Source organism: Vespa crabro, chromosome 20 (assembly GCF_910589235.1).
Source record: "Vespa crabro chromosome 20, iyVesCrab1.2, whole genome shotgun sequence".
Classification (NCBI taxonomy): domain Eukaryota; kingdom Metazoa; phylum Arthropoda; class Insecta; order Hymenoptera; family Vespidae; genus Vespa; species Vespa crabro.
The window spans coordinates 1,596,503-1,612,839 of NC_060974.1; the positions used below are offsets into that span (position 1 = coordinate 1,596,503).

At 31.8% G+C, this 16,337-nt stretch overlaps 3 protein-coding genes across 4 annotated transcripts in view; all 3 read right to left on the reverse strand.

Annotated features, from left to right (window-relative positions):
* The window catches only part of LOC124431110 (acyl-CoA synthetase short-chain family member 3, mitochondrial), a 5,196-nt gene extending 1,487 nt beyond the window's left edge, over nt 1–3,709 (reverse strand). The window contains exons 1-8 of one of the 2 annotated variants that reach the window (XM_046978568.1): nt 3,485–3,709; nt 2,501–2,623; nt 1,451–1,616; nt 1,045–1,334; nt 873–969; nt 582–790; nt 284–512; nt 96–206 (exon numbers count right to left, since the gene is read on the reverse strand). In XM_046978568.1, coding sequence (XP_046834524.1) covers nt 96–206; nt 284–512; nt 582–790; nt 873–969; nt 1,045–1,334; nt 1,451–1,616; nt 2,501–2,513 — 1,115 coding nt within the window. In that variant the 5' untranslated portion in view covers nt 2,514–2,623; nt 3,485–3,709. Of the gene's footprint in view, nt 1–95; nt 207–283; nt 513–581; nt 791–872; nt 970–1,044; nt 1,335–1,450; nt 1,617–2,500; nt 2,629–3,484 lie in introns of both variants that reach the window. The other variant, XM_046978566.1, reaches the window with a different exon arrangement.
* Nucleotides 3,710–6,230: 2,521 nt separating this feature from the next.
* On the reverse strand, nt 6,231–9,735 carry LOC124431023 (acyl-CoA synthetase short-chain family member 3, mitochondrial-like). The gene is made up of 6 exons (XM_046978382.1): nt 9,721–9,735; nt 8,152–8,279; nt 7,077–7,242; nt 6,672–6,961; nt 6,500–6,596; nt 6,231–6,417 (listed from the first exon to the last, which is right to left on the reverse strand). Exons 2-6 carry the CDS (start codon nt 8,162–8,164, stop codon nt 6,231–6,233), a joined length of 753 nt encoding a protein of 250 aa, XP_046834338.1. The 5' UTR covers nt 8,165–8,279; nt 9,721–9,735.
* Nucleotides 9,736–10,203: 468 nt separating this feature from the next.
* On the reverse strand, nt 10,204–11,439 carry LOC124431114 (muscle-specific protein 20). Its single transcript, XM_046978583.1, has 4 exons — nt 11,282–11,439; nt 10,756–10,967; nt 10,562–10,682; nt 10,204–10,494 (listed from the first exon to the last, which is right to left on the reverse strand). Exons 1-4 carry the CDS (start codon nt 11,309–11,311, stop codon nt 10,303–10,305), a joined length of 555 nt encoding a protein of 184 aa, XP_046834539.1. The 5' UTR covers nt 11,312–11,439; the 3' UTR covers nt 10,204–10,302.
* Nucleotides 11,440–16,337: the final 4,898 nt, after the last annotated feature.

The following is a 16,337-nucleotide window of genomic DNA, read 5'->3' on the forward strand; positions in this document are numbered from 1 at the left end:
TCGTTTATTATCGATAGATTTATAGAGGTACGTATATATGTTTATTTTATTCTTCGCGCGAATCGGATCGTTTAAATTTGAACGATTGAACTTACGATTTCATAGAATATTTTCTACCTAAAAGACAATTAGGATCGGCACGTTTCAAAACTCTAAGTGCTGTTGGTACACAGAAAAGGGCATTTACTCTATGGTGATCTATTATTCTGTAAAAAAGAAATTTGTAATTGAGAGGATTAAACTTTGGATGAGTTTTTTAAAGCTCGTAAAAAGGGGTATCGACCTAAAATATTGACTGGCATCGGGTGTTCTATCGGGTTTTCCTTCGTACATCACAGTCGTTGCACCATAGACTAAAGGACCGTAACAAATGTAAGAATGTCCGACGACCCAGCCCATGTCCGAAGCACTCCACCAAACTGAATTTTTATTCATCCCGTAAATAATTTTCATTGACCAGGTAAGAGTCGCCAAGTGACCACCTATAGGTCTTAGAATACCCTTTGGATCACCTGTTGGAACGATCGATTCAAGTTGAGATCAATCTTTATTCATTCTATTATTAAATGTCGAATAATTACCTGTCGTTCCTGATGTATATAATATATATAAAGGATCGTTAGCCTCGACCGGAACGCAGGAATGGGCTTTGGCTTTACTCAAAATTTCCTCCCAATCATACTGATCGGGACTGAGCGGAGAGGTCCAGATATTTTTTCTTTGAAAGATAATGCATTTCGGTGCTTTCACAGATATTAATTTCAAGGCATCATTCAACACCGTGGTATACCTAGAACAGTCGTTCAAAGGCATGCTTAAACTTTTATCCAAAGCTATTTAAACACTTTTAAATAAGAAGAATTTGATATTACGTAATAATTTTGTTAGGCTCCAGGCCGCAGCTGGCAATGACGACCACCTTTGGTTTCGCGTGATTTATCCTGTTGGCCAGCTCTTTTGCAGCAAATCCTATAGTCCATTGGATATCGGAAAGAAAGCTAATCGTATTACGGAATATTGAATAATTATAATTATCAAGATTACCTCCAAAAACAACCGAGTGGATAGCACCAAGTCTGGCGACGGCCAAAATGGTTATTATAGTCTCTGGTATAAGTGGCATGTAGATGATAACTTTATTGCCTTTACTGACTCCAATATCAGCTAAAGCGCCGGCCAGCAACGAGGTTTTCTCCAACAGCTCATTGTAGGTTACTTTTCTGATAATCGAAATTTGTGGGCTATCATAAATGATGGCTGTTTTCTCACCGTTGCCAGAGTCAACGTGACGATCGACAGCATTGTAGCAGGCATTCAACTCTCCTCCGACGAACCTATGAATATGTTCGATTTTTTTTTCCTTCTATTTTCTTCGTATGTGTTGTTTTTATTTTTTCGTTTGTTTAGAAAATCAAGACGGTCAGCTAGGAGGATAGATAACGTTACTCACCATTTGGTGAAAGGTTCGTTAGAATTGTCGAGGACCTTGTTCCACGGTTTGAACCAATTAATCAATTTTCCTACCTCTGCCCAAAATTCTTCGGGATTTTCCAAAGATCTCTTATAGGCATCGCGATAAATAGCAGAATGGTTTTTATACGAGCCGAAGTTATTATCTAAACATAGTATAATGATAAGAAATCAGATCGAAGAATAGAATTTCGAAGAATTATTGTGATGGCTATTGAGGAAAGTTCCTTATAGATCAAGAAGGATCCTTATGGATCTATATTTTCTCAGAAGGATCTCCTTTAGTTCGAAATATGCTTGATTAGGATTTTTTGAGCCGTATATGTCATTTTAAAGGGCGTCTTAGACTTCTGTAATTTATGTTATATGACAATAGCTCATAAATTTTTAACGGTGTTATGTAAAAGCACTAACTTATCGACATTGTTTAGATCTTTTGAATAATACATGCCAAATCCGTTGTTGCAAATTTCATAGTAATTTCCTGTGCTACACATTTCGTTTCGTTTATATATTTCTTACGTATAAATGTTTATACGTAAGAAATATATAATTATTTATTAGCATGTAACTTATCAGCATGTAATGTTGCATCAGTGTGGAATTTGGAGAAAAAATAGTATTATATTATACCATCCATCTAACTTAGGACTTATGGATTTTCTTTATCTTTCTCTTTCACTTTCTTTTCTTTTCTATTTGTTTTTTTCTCCCATTCTTTCTCCCGTACAAATATACAAATTCACTCTTAATTGTGAATTATTCTGTTCATTTTTATTAAATAAGATTAAAAAAAATATCTTGATAAAGTAGTTCATTTCAAATATATTCGATAGATGAATTTCGATATGGAAACATTCTATGATTAATGGTAAGTGTTATAGATAATGTAGATACTTAGTTTTCACAAGATAATAATTAAGACGTCATTACGGCGTATATCATGATTTCTTTATTTTCTTTATTATTTCTCAACAACTAAACTCTACTCTATAGGGAATTGAAAGAGCAAAAGGGTTTTTTCACTCACCGTTTTTATCCATTTTGTTCGTGATCTTAGGACTCCAAACTCGTAATCGATAGTATCTAAGTCCTTAGGTGTCTTAAAATCTTGAAAACGTCGGAATTTGCTTGATAATTTGATTACGTGTTTCTGAGCTACGACGAAATAAAAAATTTCACATGCCGACTTTCTGTGCAATTAGAACTCGAGCATATTTTATAATTAATGTATATTGCAATGTAATTCACATATCGTCATTACAATTATTGACTCTTTATTATATCGGACAAATACCAAAATAGCAAATCAATGGAAAATTTTAACGAGCTAACATTGATTTCCGTTTTTTTTTCTTTTTTCTTGATAAAATTTTATATTTCTCTTTTAAGATTTATTCTTTTTTTACGATTGGAACGTAAATTTATTTTGGGTCTATGTATTTACGGAATTTATTTATGGCAATACGGTAAGGAAAGACACGCACGTATGCGAGTACGATTTTATTGTTCTCGAGAAGCTCATCGTCAATCTATTTATTTATTAACTTTCCCTTCGATCCCTTCTTCGTGTTTTCTTCGATCCATCGAGTTAGTACGAATAATACGTTCAAAACGATCCAACGTGATAAAAATAATAAATAAATGAAAAGAACTTTGACACATTGTATATTTTATTTAATTATGTTAAAAGCGTTTGAGCGACGTGCAAATTTTTTCCCTAATTTTAACTTTTTTTATATTTAAATATTCCTACGTTCGAACAAAATACTTGAAAAATCAAAAAGTTGATGACTTATCCGTGTCAATTGTGAGAAAAAACAGATTTTATCGAAATCGAATTTCGGAAGGAAAAAGTAATACGTTCGATTAACCGATAAGAATAACGCATGTTATTACATTTATCTATTTATAATTACGATTGATTTCAATCATCATAAAATAGAATCGGGAAATAAGATAAATTTAAAAAAAAAAAATCTTTGGTCACTTTTGATATAATACATATACATACGTAGATATCCTCGTTGTCTACTCTTTCTTTCGAAGATATTATTTTAATATATCATAATGGTTAAGAAATGCATTATTTGTTATTTAAAAATTTTTAAATGAAATAATTTTTAAACGAATTTCTCTGACTCTTTCCCGTTTTTGTGCACTAGTCGATGGAAAATATATACTACCACACATCGAAATTAAAACTGCTTATTGTTTGAAAGACAACAACGAAGTGATTATGTCAAGTCAGCGATCACATGACTACTGTACTTTTTGATCCCTCGGTCACTGTTTTAATTATTTTTCTTTTTTCAATCGACTGTTTCAACTGGAATATTAAAATTACATTGAGTGATTAAAAGTATTAAAACAAACGATCAATTTATATTTTCTTTGATTTTTTCGTTCTTTAAGAGAGGGAGAGAAAGAGAGAAAGAGAGAGATAGGGAGATTGCTATTATGCCTAACTGGCAGTGACTCTAAAAGCGACACGAATTACATAAGCATATAGGATAAATTGTAAAAGGAAAAATTTGAAAATGATCGATCGTAACTATCGAGAATAGGTCGAATTCCTTACCGGATAAAACGAAAAATAAATCTCATTGAATCTTGCGTCTGCGAGATAGAGCGTGGATAAGCAACCAGGAGGCAGAAGTAACTTTATAATGATCCTTCCGAGTTCGCGTACCGCTGCATTGTTCCCATTTTAATCGAGTATCTTGACTGTAAAAGATTTTTTTCACAAATCTTTTCTTTTTCCTTTCGAGATTGAATGAAAACTTACTACGATAGCTAAGAATCGGAAGACTTATACTTTGGCAAAGAATTGTCTATTCCGTATCCAAAACACAACGTTGTTTTTGACTGTTTCCGATTGCCACCAATGATTTATTATACAGGCACGTTAAATATACTTTTCACTCACAATTTTATTTCATAATTTCAGTATTCTCCAGTCACGAATACTGTTTTTAACCTAATCACTTACCATCGATAAATTTATAAAGATACGTACAGATTAATATTTATTCTTCGGGAAAGAAATTTATTTAGAAGCGATGATTCATCGTTTTAACTCGTGCGATATTCTAACTGGCATAAATGATTCTACAATTTATAATATAAAATATAAAATAGAATAACAATGCGATCGTAAATAAAACGATATATTACTTTTACTTTTAATTTATATACTGAAATTAATAAGAAAGAGAAGAAGAAAAAGAAAAGTAAGAAAACAAAATAATGCAAACAGTGGAATTCAAATCAGCGATTTTCGAATCAACAGTCTGGAATAATTCGCAACGAAGTCTCGAAGTTTGTTGTCAAACTTTTTATCATCTACTATATCTACCATAATTTATCTGCGATAAGTATAATTAACAAAATCATATTTTTCAAAATCGATTCGATATACTCGAGAATGGAAGGCTGCTTATCACATAGTTGTCGACCCCAAAAAAAAATTATATATATGTCTAATAAAAAAACTATATATGTATAAGTCATTGCAGAGTTTGTCAATAGGATGGTCTTAGCATATTCTTTTGTTCTGTCAACAAGTTTAAAGCATCTAAATATTGTTTTCTTGTTGTTTGAACTTCCGCCTTTAATTTAGCAAAAAAGTTATATCGATTAATTGTTATTTAGTTTCATTTTTATCCCAATTTAAAAATAGAAGAACAGAAAAGGACGCGTATTTCAGACATATTTTATTGTATTATTTCCGTAAAGGCAAGAATGCATCGCAAGCACATAAGAAATTATGTGCCGTATATGGGAATGAAGTCTTGAAAGAAAGGCATTGTCAAAATTGATTTGCCAAATTTCGTTCTGGTGATTTTTTATTGAAAAATGCGCAATGATCTGGCCGTCCAATTGAAATTGATAAGACTCATATCAAGACCATTATCGGTTCAGATCATCATAAGACAACACGTGACATTGCAGAGAAGCTCAATGTATCGCATACATGCATTCAAAAAAAATTAAAACAGCTTGGCTATGTCAAGAAACTCGATTTATGGATCTTCCATTAGCTAAGGAAATTCATTTGACACAACGCATTAGCATCTGCAATTCGCTTCTAAAACGCAACGAAATTGATCCATTTCTGAAACTACTGATAACTGGCGACGAAAAGTGGATAATTTATAATAACGTTAATCGGAAAAGATCGTGGGTGGTGCAAGATGAACCAGCCCAGACTACACCAAAAGCTGAGATTCACCAACAAAAGATTATTAGTGGGATTATAAAGAAATTCTGCACTTTGAACTTTTATCAAAAAACCAAACGATTAAATCAAACGTGTACATTCAACAATTCGCCAAAATGAACGATGCAATTCAAGAAAAGCGACCAGAATTGGCAAATCGTAAGGGTGTTGTTTTTCAGCATGATAATGCAAAGCCCCACACACCTTTGGTCACTAGCCCAAAATTATTGGAACTAGGTTGGGATGTGTTGTTACATCCATCATACAGCCCTGACCTTACGCCTTCAGATTACCATTTATTTCGTTTCATGCAATACTCCTTAAATGTAATGACGCTGGTGATGTAAAATCACATTTAATTCAGTTTTTACTGGCAAAAATCAGAAGTTTTATGAAAATGGAATTATGATACTGCCTGAAAGATGGCAAAAGGTCATCAACAACAGCGGATAATACCCAATTGAATAAAGTTATATTTTTAAGCAAAAATTTTGAATTTTTCTTCTTATTTAAAATCCGCAATCACTTAATTGCTAACTCAATACAAAGGATCGTTAGCCTCGACCGGAACACAAGAATGGGCTTTGGCTTTACTCAAAATTTCCTTCCAATCATATTGATCGGGACTGAGCGGAGAGGTCCAGATATTTTTTCTTTGAAAGATAATGCATTTCGGTGTTTTCACAGATATTACTTTCAAGGCATCATTCATCACCATGGCATACCTAGAACAGTCGTTCAAAGGCATGCTTAAACTTTTATCCAAAGCCATTTAAACACTTTTAAATAAGAAGAATTTGATATTACGTAATAATTTTGTTAGGCTCCAAGCCGCAGCTGGCAATGACGACCACTTTTGGTTTCGCGTGATTTATCATGTTGGCCAGCTCTTTTGCAGCAAATCCTATAGTCCATTGGATATCGGAAAGAAAGCCGATCGTATTAAGGAATATTGAATAATTATAATTATCAAGATTACCTCCAAAAACAACCGAGTGGATAGCACCAAGTCTGGCGACGGCCGAAATGGTTATTATAGTCTCTGGTATAAGTGGCATGTAGATGATAACTTTATTGCCTTTACTAACTCCAATATCAGCTAAAGCGCTGGCCAGCAACGAGGTTTTCTCCAACAGCTCATTGTAGGTTACTTTTCTGATAATCGAAATTTGTGGGCTATCATAAATGATGGCTGTTTTCTCACCGTTGCCAGAGTCAACGTGACGATCGACAGCATTGTAGCAGGCATTCAACTCTCCTCCGACGAACCTATGAATATGTTCGATTTTTTTTCCTTCTATTTTCTTCGTATGTGTTGTTTTTATTTTTTCGTTTGTTTAGAAAATCAAGACGATCAGCTAGGAGGATAGATAACGTTGCTCACCATTTGGTGAAAGGTTCGTTGAAATTGTCGAGGACCTTGTTCCACGGTTTGAACCAATTAATCAATTTTCCTACCTCTGCCCAAAATTCTTCGGGATTTTCCAAAGATCTTTTAAAGGCATCGCGATAAATAGCAGAATGGTTTTCATACGAGCCGAAATTATTATCTAGACATAGTATAATGATAAGAAATCAGATCGAAGAATAGAATTTCGACGAATTATTGTGATGGTTATTGAGGAAAGTTCCTTATAGATCAAGAAGGATCCTTATGGATCTATATTTTCTCAGAAGGATCTCCTTTAGTTCAAAATATGCTTGATTAGGATTTTTTGAGCCGTATATGTCATTTTAAAGGGCGTCTTAGACTTCTGTAATTTGTGTTATGTGACAACAGCTTATAAATATTTAAGGGTATCACGTAGAAGGCGCCAACTTACCGACATTTTTTATCTCTCCTCTTGAATAATACATGCCAAACCCGCTGTTACAGAGTTCATAGTAATTTTCTACGCTACCCGCACCCCCTTTTTATGTCTCGCCTACGTGTTCCTTACAGTGTGTCATGAATTACGGTAACTGTCTACGTTTGACTTTAATATAGCGACAACTACGTTGCGTTAACATGCAACTCGTTGCGTCAGTATGGAATTTGGACAAAAAATAGTATTATACTATACCATCCATCTAACTTAGGACTTATGGATTTTCTTTATCTTTCTCTTTCACTTTCTTTTCTTTTCTATTTGTTTTTTTCTCCCATTCTTTCTTCCGTACAAATATACAAATTCACTCTTAATTGTGAATTATTCTGTTCATTTTTATTAAATAAGATTAAAAGAAAAGTCTTGATAAAGTAGTTCATTTCAAATATATTCGATAGATGAATTTCGATATGGAAACATTCTATGATTAATGCTAAGTGTATAGATAATATAGATACTTAGTTTTCACAAGATAATAATTAAGACGTCATTACGACGTATATTATGATTTCTTTATTTTCTTTATTATTTCTCAACAACTAAACTCTACTCTATAGGGAATTGAAAGAGCAAAAGGGTTTTTTCACTCACCGTTTTTATCCATTTTGTTCGTGATCTCAGGACTCCAAACTCGTAATCGATAGTATCTAAGTCCTTAGGTGTCTTAAAATTTTGAAAACGTCGGAATTTGCTTGATAATTTGATTACGTGTTTCTGAGCTACGACGAAATAAAAAATTTCACATGCCGACTTTCTGCGCAATTAGAACTCGAGCATATTTTATAATTAATGTATATTGCAATGTAATTCACATATCGTCATTACAATTATTGACTCTTTATTATATCGAACAAATACCAAAGTAGCGAATCAATGGAAAATTTTAACGAGCAAATAAGATCAACGATACGGAATACACCGAGTGATGCGATGAAGGACGACTATATATAGTAATCATTGCTAACGAAGCAGTAATCTTAGAAACAGAAGAAATCTTAATAATCGAAGGAACAAAACGTGCAACGATTACGAACTATTGAATTATTTTAACGATCTTATTTAGTTTCCTTTTTAAACAAGAAAAATGGTATCTACTATGAAGTAATAATATTCGAGAATTTTTTATTTATATAATTTATTTTTTATTTATATAACATTACCGAACCATTTTCTTTATTTAAATATATATATCATATTGAAACATGACTAGACATAATTGTAGATATTAGACATAATCGAAATTATACAAAATTATTTGAAAGCATTTTTAACGGTCTTAGTTTTCTTATTAAAGTATTATCTTTACAGACTAGTAGCACGTAGATCGATGTAATCGGACTTACTTCACATAATAAATATTGTCTGTTTTTCCGTGTATTACTATTTGTTTTTTCTTTTTTTCTTTCTTTCTTCTTTTTTCCTTACTTCTCCACTTTTTTTTCTCCTCTATTGCGATCACCTCGCCGCTATTTTTGCGCGTGGCTCCGCCATCGTCCAAGAATTTTCTTCAGAAATATCACTCGCAGAATAGCGCGTCTTCTTACGTTTAGAATTTGTTGTGTTTAGTGCGTGATCGTGAATTTTTCTTAAAACGAAGAAAATCGATTTCGAGGAAAGCCGAAATATGGGCTCTTTCACAGGTACGATAATATAAAATTTACGATGTAAACTGTCTGTTGTGTATGGTGTCTTGTATTTTGCTCTCATTGAATAAATACGATTGAAATTATCATTGAAAATAATATTAGAAATTCGTTTTTTTATCATTCAATTCGCGATACATTTTCGTTTTTCTTCTTTTTTCCTTGATAAAATTTTATATTTCTCTTTTAAGATTTATTCTTTTTTATGGTTGAAATGTAAATTTATCTTGGGTCTATGTATTTACGGAATTTCATTATGGAAATACGGTAAGGAAAGACACGCATGTATTCGAGTACGATTTTATTGTTCTCGAGAAGCTTATCGTTAATCTATTTATTTATTAATTTTTCGAAAGGAAAAAGTAATACGTTCGATTAACCGATAGAAATAACGCATGTTATTACATTTATCTATTTATAATTACGATTGATTTCAATCATCATAAAATAGAATCGGGAAATAGGATAAATTTAAAAAAACAACTTTGGTCACTTTTGATATAATACATATACATACGTAGATATCCTCGTTGTCTACTCTTTCTTTCGAAGATATTATTTTAATATATCATAATGGTTAAGAAATACATTATTTGTTATTTAAAAATTTTTAAATGAAATAATTTTTAAACGAATTTCTCTGACTCTTCCCCGTTTTTTAAAACTGCTTATTGTTTGAAAAACTACGACGAAGCGATTAGGTCAAGTTATCAATTATATGACTGATGTATTATTTGATTCCTTGGTCACTGTTTTAATTATTATTTTTTTTTCAATCGGCTGTTTCAACTGAATATTAAAATTACATTGGGTGATTCAAACTATTTAAACAAATATACCAAACGATCAATTTATATTTTCTTCGATCCTCTTCGTTCTTTAAGAGAGGGAAAGAGAGAGAGAGAGAGAGAGAGAGAGAGAGAGAGAGAGAGAGAGAGAGAGAGAGAGAGAAAGTAGGAAAAAGAAGGGGCAATGGGCGCGAAGAAAGAAAAACATCCAATTGTGTAAATAATAACGATAGATTAATCGGTTAAAAAAGATGCCATAATTACATATTTACATACATATAAAATACAAATTAGCTCGTTTATCAAATGATTTACTTTCCCAAGAGGATTTTGCGAGTGGCACCAATACTTTGTCCAGATTGGGTGGCACCTTTATTTGAGCCTGCTTGTAAACCGATTACGGATTCACCGGCACGCAATTGTTCTTCCGTGAATTCACGTTTGCACTCCTCGGATGGTTTCGGACCTAGATAAGGTCCCTTCCATTCTGGATGTTTGTATGTCTAATCGAGAAGAAATTAATTATTAAACCATTTCAAGAATATGCTATATATATACAATATAACATACCGTACGACCAAGAGCGAAAAGAGTTGTGACAACTTGGGCTATATCCTTCTTCTCCCAGAGATCGACCGTTTGGAAGACATCAACGTCTGCTACGCCATAATCTTTGAGTGCTTTCTGGAACCTACCGAGAGACAAACTCGATCAGAATTGAATTCGATGGAAAGAAACAAACGTCAGAATAATCGTCAGCTTACACGTTAATATTCTCCATCATCTTGAACTGTCCGCCGCTAGTGTTGATCTTTTGAATTGATCCCGGTGAAATCTTGTTCATTAGGTGACAAAGGACCTGACCATCCTTGAGAACATCTTCAAAGATTTCACCAGGTGGGAACTTTTTTCCAAGAACGGACTCGATCCATTCCTGAGCCTCACGTTCTTGCTCAGGATTACGTTTTCCTGCGATCTACGAACGAACGGAACAAACCATTATCTTAAAGCTTGTCTCATGGGCACTTTCGATGATTTCCTTTTCTTTTGATTCGATGGACCACCGTGAGATTGTGGAAGGAGGGGAGGAGAGAGAGAGAGAGAGAGAGAGAGAGAGAAAATGCACGTCGATCTAAAGATTCTCTTTCTATTCCGTTTTCCAGCTTGACTTCGGGGCACGTCCTTTAATATTATATTGAAGGATCATCGCAATTTTCACTATTATCCCGATAGATTAGCCGAACGATTATTTTCTCTTTCCCTCTTTTTCCCGTTGAATCGAAGAATTACCTTAGCGCGGACTTGACGTTCTAGGGCCATCCTTTCGTGATATTTCTTTTCAGAGGACTGAACTGTCGAGGGAAATCGACGGTCCGTCTTATACCCGCGGTGTTGAACACGCAATACATGATGCAGCCCACGCCTTGAAGAAATCTGTCCAACCGGAGTGGTGCTCTTTTAATATGAGCCCCCACGAAAGGGAGAAAGAGAGAGAGAAAGAGAGACAGAAAGAAAGAGCTTCAGTTTCTGATGCTGATGCTACTACTGCTGCTTTCCACGATTTTCAACATTCTAATATTAGACGCTTATTCATTTGCGTAAAGAGTCGATCCAAAGACTTTTCGAAAATCTTTCGAGGCCAAAAGCGTGAGCGTGCGTTGAATCTCTTATTAATAGTAACGCCTGCGCTCGCGCGCACATGACTGGACGATGCTCATCGTATTAGCGAATTATAATACTAGAACAGATGGTCTTGCGCAAGCTAACATTTCCAGTTTATCGTATATACATATATACATATGTTTTTCCTTTTGATCGATTTGACTGTTATTCTCTTTAATCACATTTTATTATTGATCTTACCAATTTTGTAAGAGAAATAGTTTTGTTCTGTTCCTCGAATCACGAAACATTTTTAAACGATTACAGAGCAGCTTGATTCTTAGTAAAATCGAGTGGGTTACGAGTGGGTTACGAGTGGGAACGAATGATCAATCATCCATGATAGTACTCTCTCTCAAATTTTCTAACGTTCTAATGGTATTTCTTACAGTTTAGATTTCAATCGTGTAAAGGACGCCCCCAAAAGATGTATTTATACTTCGCCAAATAAATTATTAAAGAATTATTTAATCATCTGGATGAATGAATAATTCGAATGAATCAGTGAATACTTATTCGTTCTGTTCGTAAATTATAATATGTAAATGATTATAATCAATGCTTAATTTCATCTCCGAACTGATATAAATAAATCTATAATGTAAATACATATACACATATGTAATTGACGTACGATATTACATATGTTACATGTATTTAAATCGATCGTTAATTAAAATCGATTGTTAATGTTATTAAACAAGACATTATTTACCAATGAAATCCCTGGCCACTGAATAAAGTTTAAATATAATATTATATTCTTCGTTACTTGTTATTTCTCATACAAAACAAAATTAAAATAAATAAATTATGCAAATATTTTGTGTACGGTGTATTGCCATATATAAATCGATTCAAGTTCGATTGAAAGGTTGAAACATACGTCGTACCTTTAGGATAAAAAAATGTTGGAGATTTCTCTTTGGATAATTCTTTGATATATGGGTCAGAAGCTATTTTTGACCAAGCCGCCATTCCTGTCGCCATATACCCTTCTCAATGAGGATAAATTCGTCTTGGTCTCTTTAAAAAGTCTCCCTTGATAAAAAAGTTCTAATTGAAGATTTTCGGTCACTCGATGATGATCACTCTTAACATAATCTTTATTAAATTTAATAAAAATATAAGAAATGTAAGAAATATATTTTCTAATCATAATGTTATTCCGAGAATGGTAATATTACGAAAGGATGATTCCCAGCATTTTATCTATCGTATGTATGAAACAAATAGGGATAATATTTTATAATTTTGATTTTATTTTTCTTTCTTTTCTTTTTTTTTCTTCCTCTTTTTGTTTTTTACATATAAACATTATTCATCTTCATTCCTCGAAAAATTCGTCGAAAGATATGCGTTCTATTACAATTTCTCTTGATATTGGCGGCCTCGCGCCGATAACGGATTAAATTTTTAATCATAAAAGAACGAATCTATGATGCTACGAGCGGTATAAAGAAATTTTGTCATTGTTAATGTTATTAGACGAGACATTATTTACCAATGAAATCCCTGGCCACTGAGTAAAGTTTAAATATAAGCGCAAGTCGCGTCATTTCTACTACCGCGCGCACACGACAGCTGCGCGATCTTAAATTTTAATACACGAGAATTTCTCAAACTCGAGAATTATTTTGTCACATTTCAAAAAAGAATTTTAACGATCACTTCAATTTTCCATTTAATAATATATATGTATATATAAAAATATATCGTAATTCATCTTCTCGTAAACGTTTTTTACGCGCTACGATAAATTCCAAAATGTTCACCGTTTTTTTGCTAGTTAAGCTACTTAATCATAGTTAACTACGATCTTGACCGTGTGCACTCGTGAATTACTTGTTTATTATGACTCATCCCAAAATTCGACTATTCCTGAAGCTTGAGAAAAACAAACAAACAAAAAATTGCGATAAAATGGAATAATGAGATAGAATAGCAAGAGAAATAGAATAGCAAGATCTAAAAAATTGAATGACCCTATTTACAATTTTTTATATAAAGCATGTAGAAGGAAAAAATATATGTATGTATTTTATAAATTTGCTTCTTAATGTATTTCGGCATCTTTAGAAAATGCGATGAAAATCTTATTGAACAATTATAAAACGAATATATATATATATATATATATATACATATATATATATATATGTATATATATATATTTATATATATATATATATATGTATACATATATATATATATATATATGTATATATATTTATATATATATATATATATATATATATATATATACATGTCTTATAATTATGTCTTATATATATATTCTTATATATATCTTATATATATCTTATATGTGGTGTCTATGGGTGTTCAAAAAATATGAGACTTATACTACATATTACCGAAATCAAATGAATGAAAAAAGTTCATATAAATTTATGTTTATTTGAAGATTCTTTATTGAAAAGATATATACTTTTAAATATATTTATGATTCATTTCCAATCGTCGAATTAATGATTGCCAAATACTTTCTTCCTTTTCTTTTTTTCTCCTCTGGACTTCTAATTATATATACGAAAGAGTTGGTTTATAAAAATACGATAGAGACAGAAGATGAACTTTGGAAATGTATTCAAAATGCATTTACTATTATTTCTAATACATTTGAAAGATTAGAAAGAGTTTGGCTATTACTAATTCATTAAATGGGTGCTTGCAATCTTGTAGAAAGAGGAATTTGCAGAATGAGAAATTTTCGAATATTTCTTATAAATACTACAATAAATTAAAAATATCTTTAAAAGCATATATCTTTTTAATGAACCATTTTCGGACATATGTTTATTTGAACTTTTTTATCCAATTGGCCTCAGTAATATACTCGTATAGTATAAGTTTGGCCCTATACTTTTTGAGCACTCTGTATATATATACATATAAAAATACATAATATATTTGTATACATTTTTTCATATTCTAAGCATATCTACATAAGAAAAGTATCGATTAGTATCGATTTCACGTAATAAGTATTGCATTATTTTCTTTCTTTTGCTTTACTCATTCCGTGTTGTATCATCGTTAAGTAAATGGATCTTATCGTATTGGTTATCGTACTATTTAAGCTAATCTAATCGTAAACGATTTGTATACGAGTAGAATATATATTCATATGTATTTATCTGATGAAAAATTTATAAATCGAGTTTCTTAACATAGTTTAGCTGTTTTAATTTTGTTAAATGTATGTATAAGATACGTTGAGTTTCTCTGCAATGTCACGTGTTGTTCTATGATGATCTGAACCGATAATGATCTTGATATGAATCTTATCAATTTCAACTGGACGGCCAGATCATTGCGCATTTTTCAATAAAAAATCACCAGAACAAAATTTGGCAAATCAATTTTGACAATGCCTTTCTTTCAAGACTTCATTCCCATATACGGCACATAATTTCTTATGTGCTTGCGATGCATTCTTGCCTTTACGGAAATAATACAATAAAATATGTCTGAAATACGCGTCCTGTTCTTCTATTTTTAAATTGGGATAAAAATGAAACTAAATAACAATTAATCGATATAACTTTTTGTTAAATTAAAGGCGGAAGTTCAAACAACAAGAAAACAATATAGTTTAGGTGCTTTAAACATGTTAACGGAACAAAAGAATGTGCTAAGACCATACTGCGGATAAAATCCACAATCACTTAGTTGCAAACACATATATAATTTTTTTATTAGACATATATATAATTTTTTTTTTTTAAAGTCGGCAGTGATAAGTGATAAAAAGTCATCTATTTTCGAATATATCGAATCAATTTTGAAAAATGTCAATTCGTTAATTATAATTATCGCGGATAAATTATGATAAATATGGTAGATGATAAAACATTGATAACAAACTTCGAAACTTCGTTGCGAATCATTCCAGACTGTTGATTTGGAAATTGCTGATTTGAATTCCACTGTTCGCACTATTTTGTTTTTTTTTTCTTTTTTTCTCTTTTCTTCTCTTTCTTATTCATTTCAATATATAAATTAAACGTAAAAGTAATATACCATTTTATTTACAATCGAATTGTTATTTTGTTTTATATTTTATATTATAAAATCTTTTATATATGTAAAATCTCTTATTCCAGTTGAAATATCGCACGAGTTAGAACGATAAACGATGCAGAGAAATATCTGTGACGTGAGTCACCATCTCCAAACAAGTCTCTATAACTCCATATTATATAAACATTTTCTAAAGTTTATGACGGGATTTCTTTTTTCATCATTTAAAAAAAAACCTACCGATTATCTTGAATTTGGATAAAGGGAAAAGAAAATAATAGTCTATCGATTTGAATCATAGAAATACGTGAAAATTTGGATTTTCGATAATGAAGAAAAAAAAGGAAAGTGAATTGAACAAACAAATGGGCGGATAATGGACAATCGTATTAAAAAGTAGAGAGAACGAAAAAGAGAGATAAATATATAGAGAGAAATGCGTGTATACATTGTAAGCAAATAAGAAATAATTAAACAAGATTGTAGGCAAATAAAGAAATAATAGATAATGAAAGTAAAAGAGAAATAAATATAGTACATTTTTTTTTCTTCTATCTTTCAGAGAGCTCCGAGATAAGAAGGTTAATAAAAATGGGATTCTAATCATTCGTTCTCTTAACGATCAGTTACTTCCCCTCTC

Excerpts from the sequence above, each read along its gene's own strand:
- LOC124431023 (XM_046978382.1), bottom strand. Across the intron at positions 6,962-7,076 it reads AACGAACCTTTCACCAAATG|GTTCGTCGGAGGAGAGTTGA; the intron begins GTGAGCAACGTT and ends ACATATTCATAG. Across the intron at positions 6,597-6,671 it reads CCACTCGGTTGTTTTTGGAG|GATTTGCTGCAAAAGAGCTG; the intron begins GTAATCTTGATA and ends AATGGACTATAG.
- LOC124431114 (XM_046978583.1), bottom strand. The coding sequence starts at position 11,311 with ATGGCCCTAGAACGTCAAGTCCGCGCTAAG. Across the intron at positions 10,968-11,281 it reads AACGTCAAGTCCGCGCTAAG|ATCGCAGGAAAACGTAATCC; the intron begins GTAATTCTTCGA and ends GTTCGTTCGTAG. Across the intron at positions 10,495-10,561 it reads TTTTCGCTCTTGGTCGTACG|ACATACAAACATCCAGAATG; the intron begins GTATGTTATATT and ends CTTCTCGATTAG.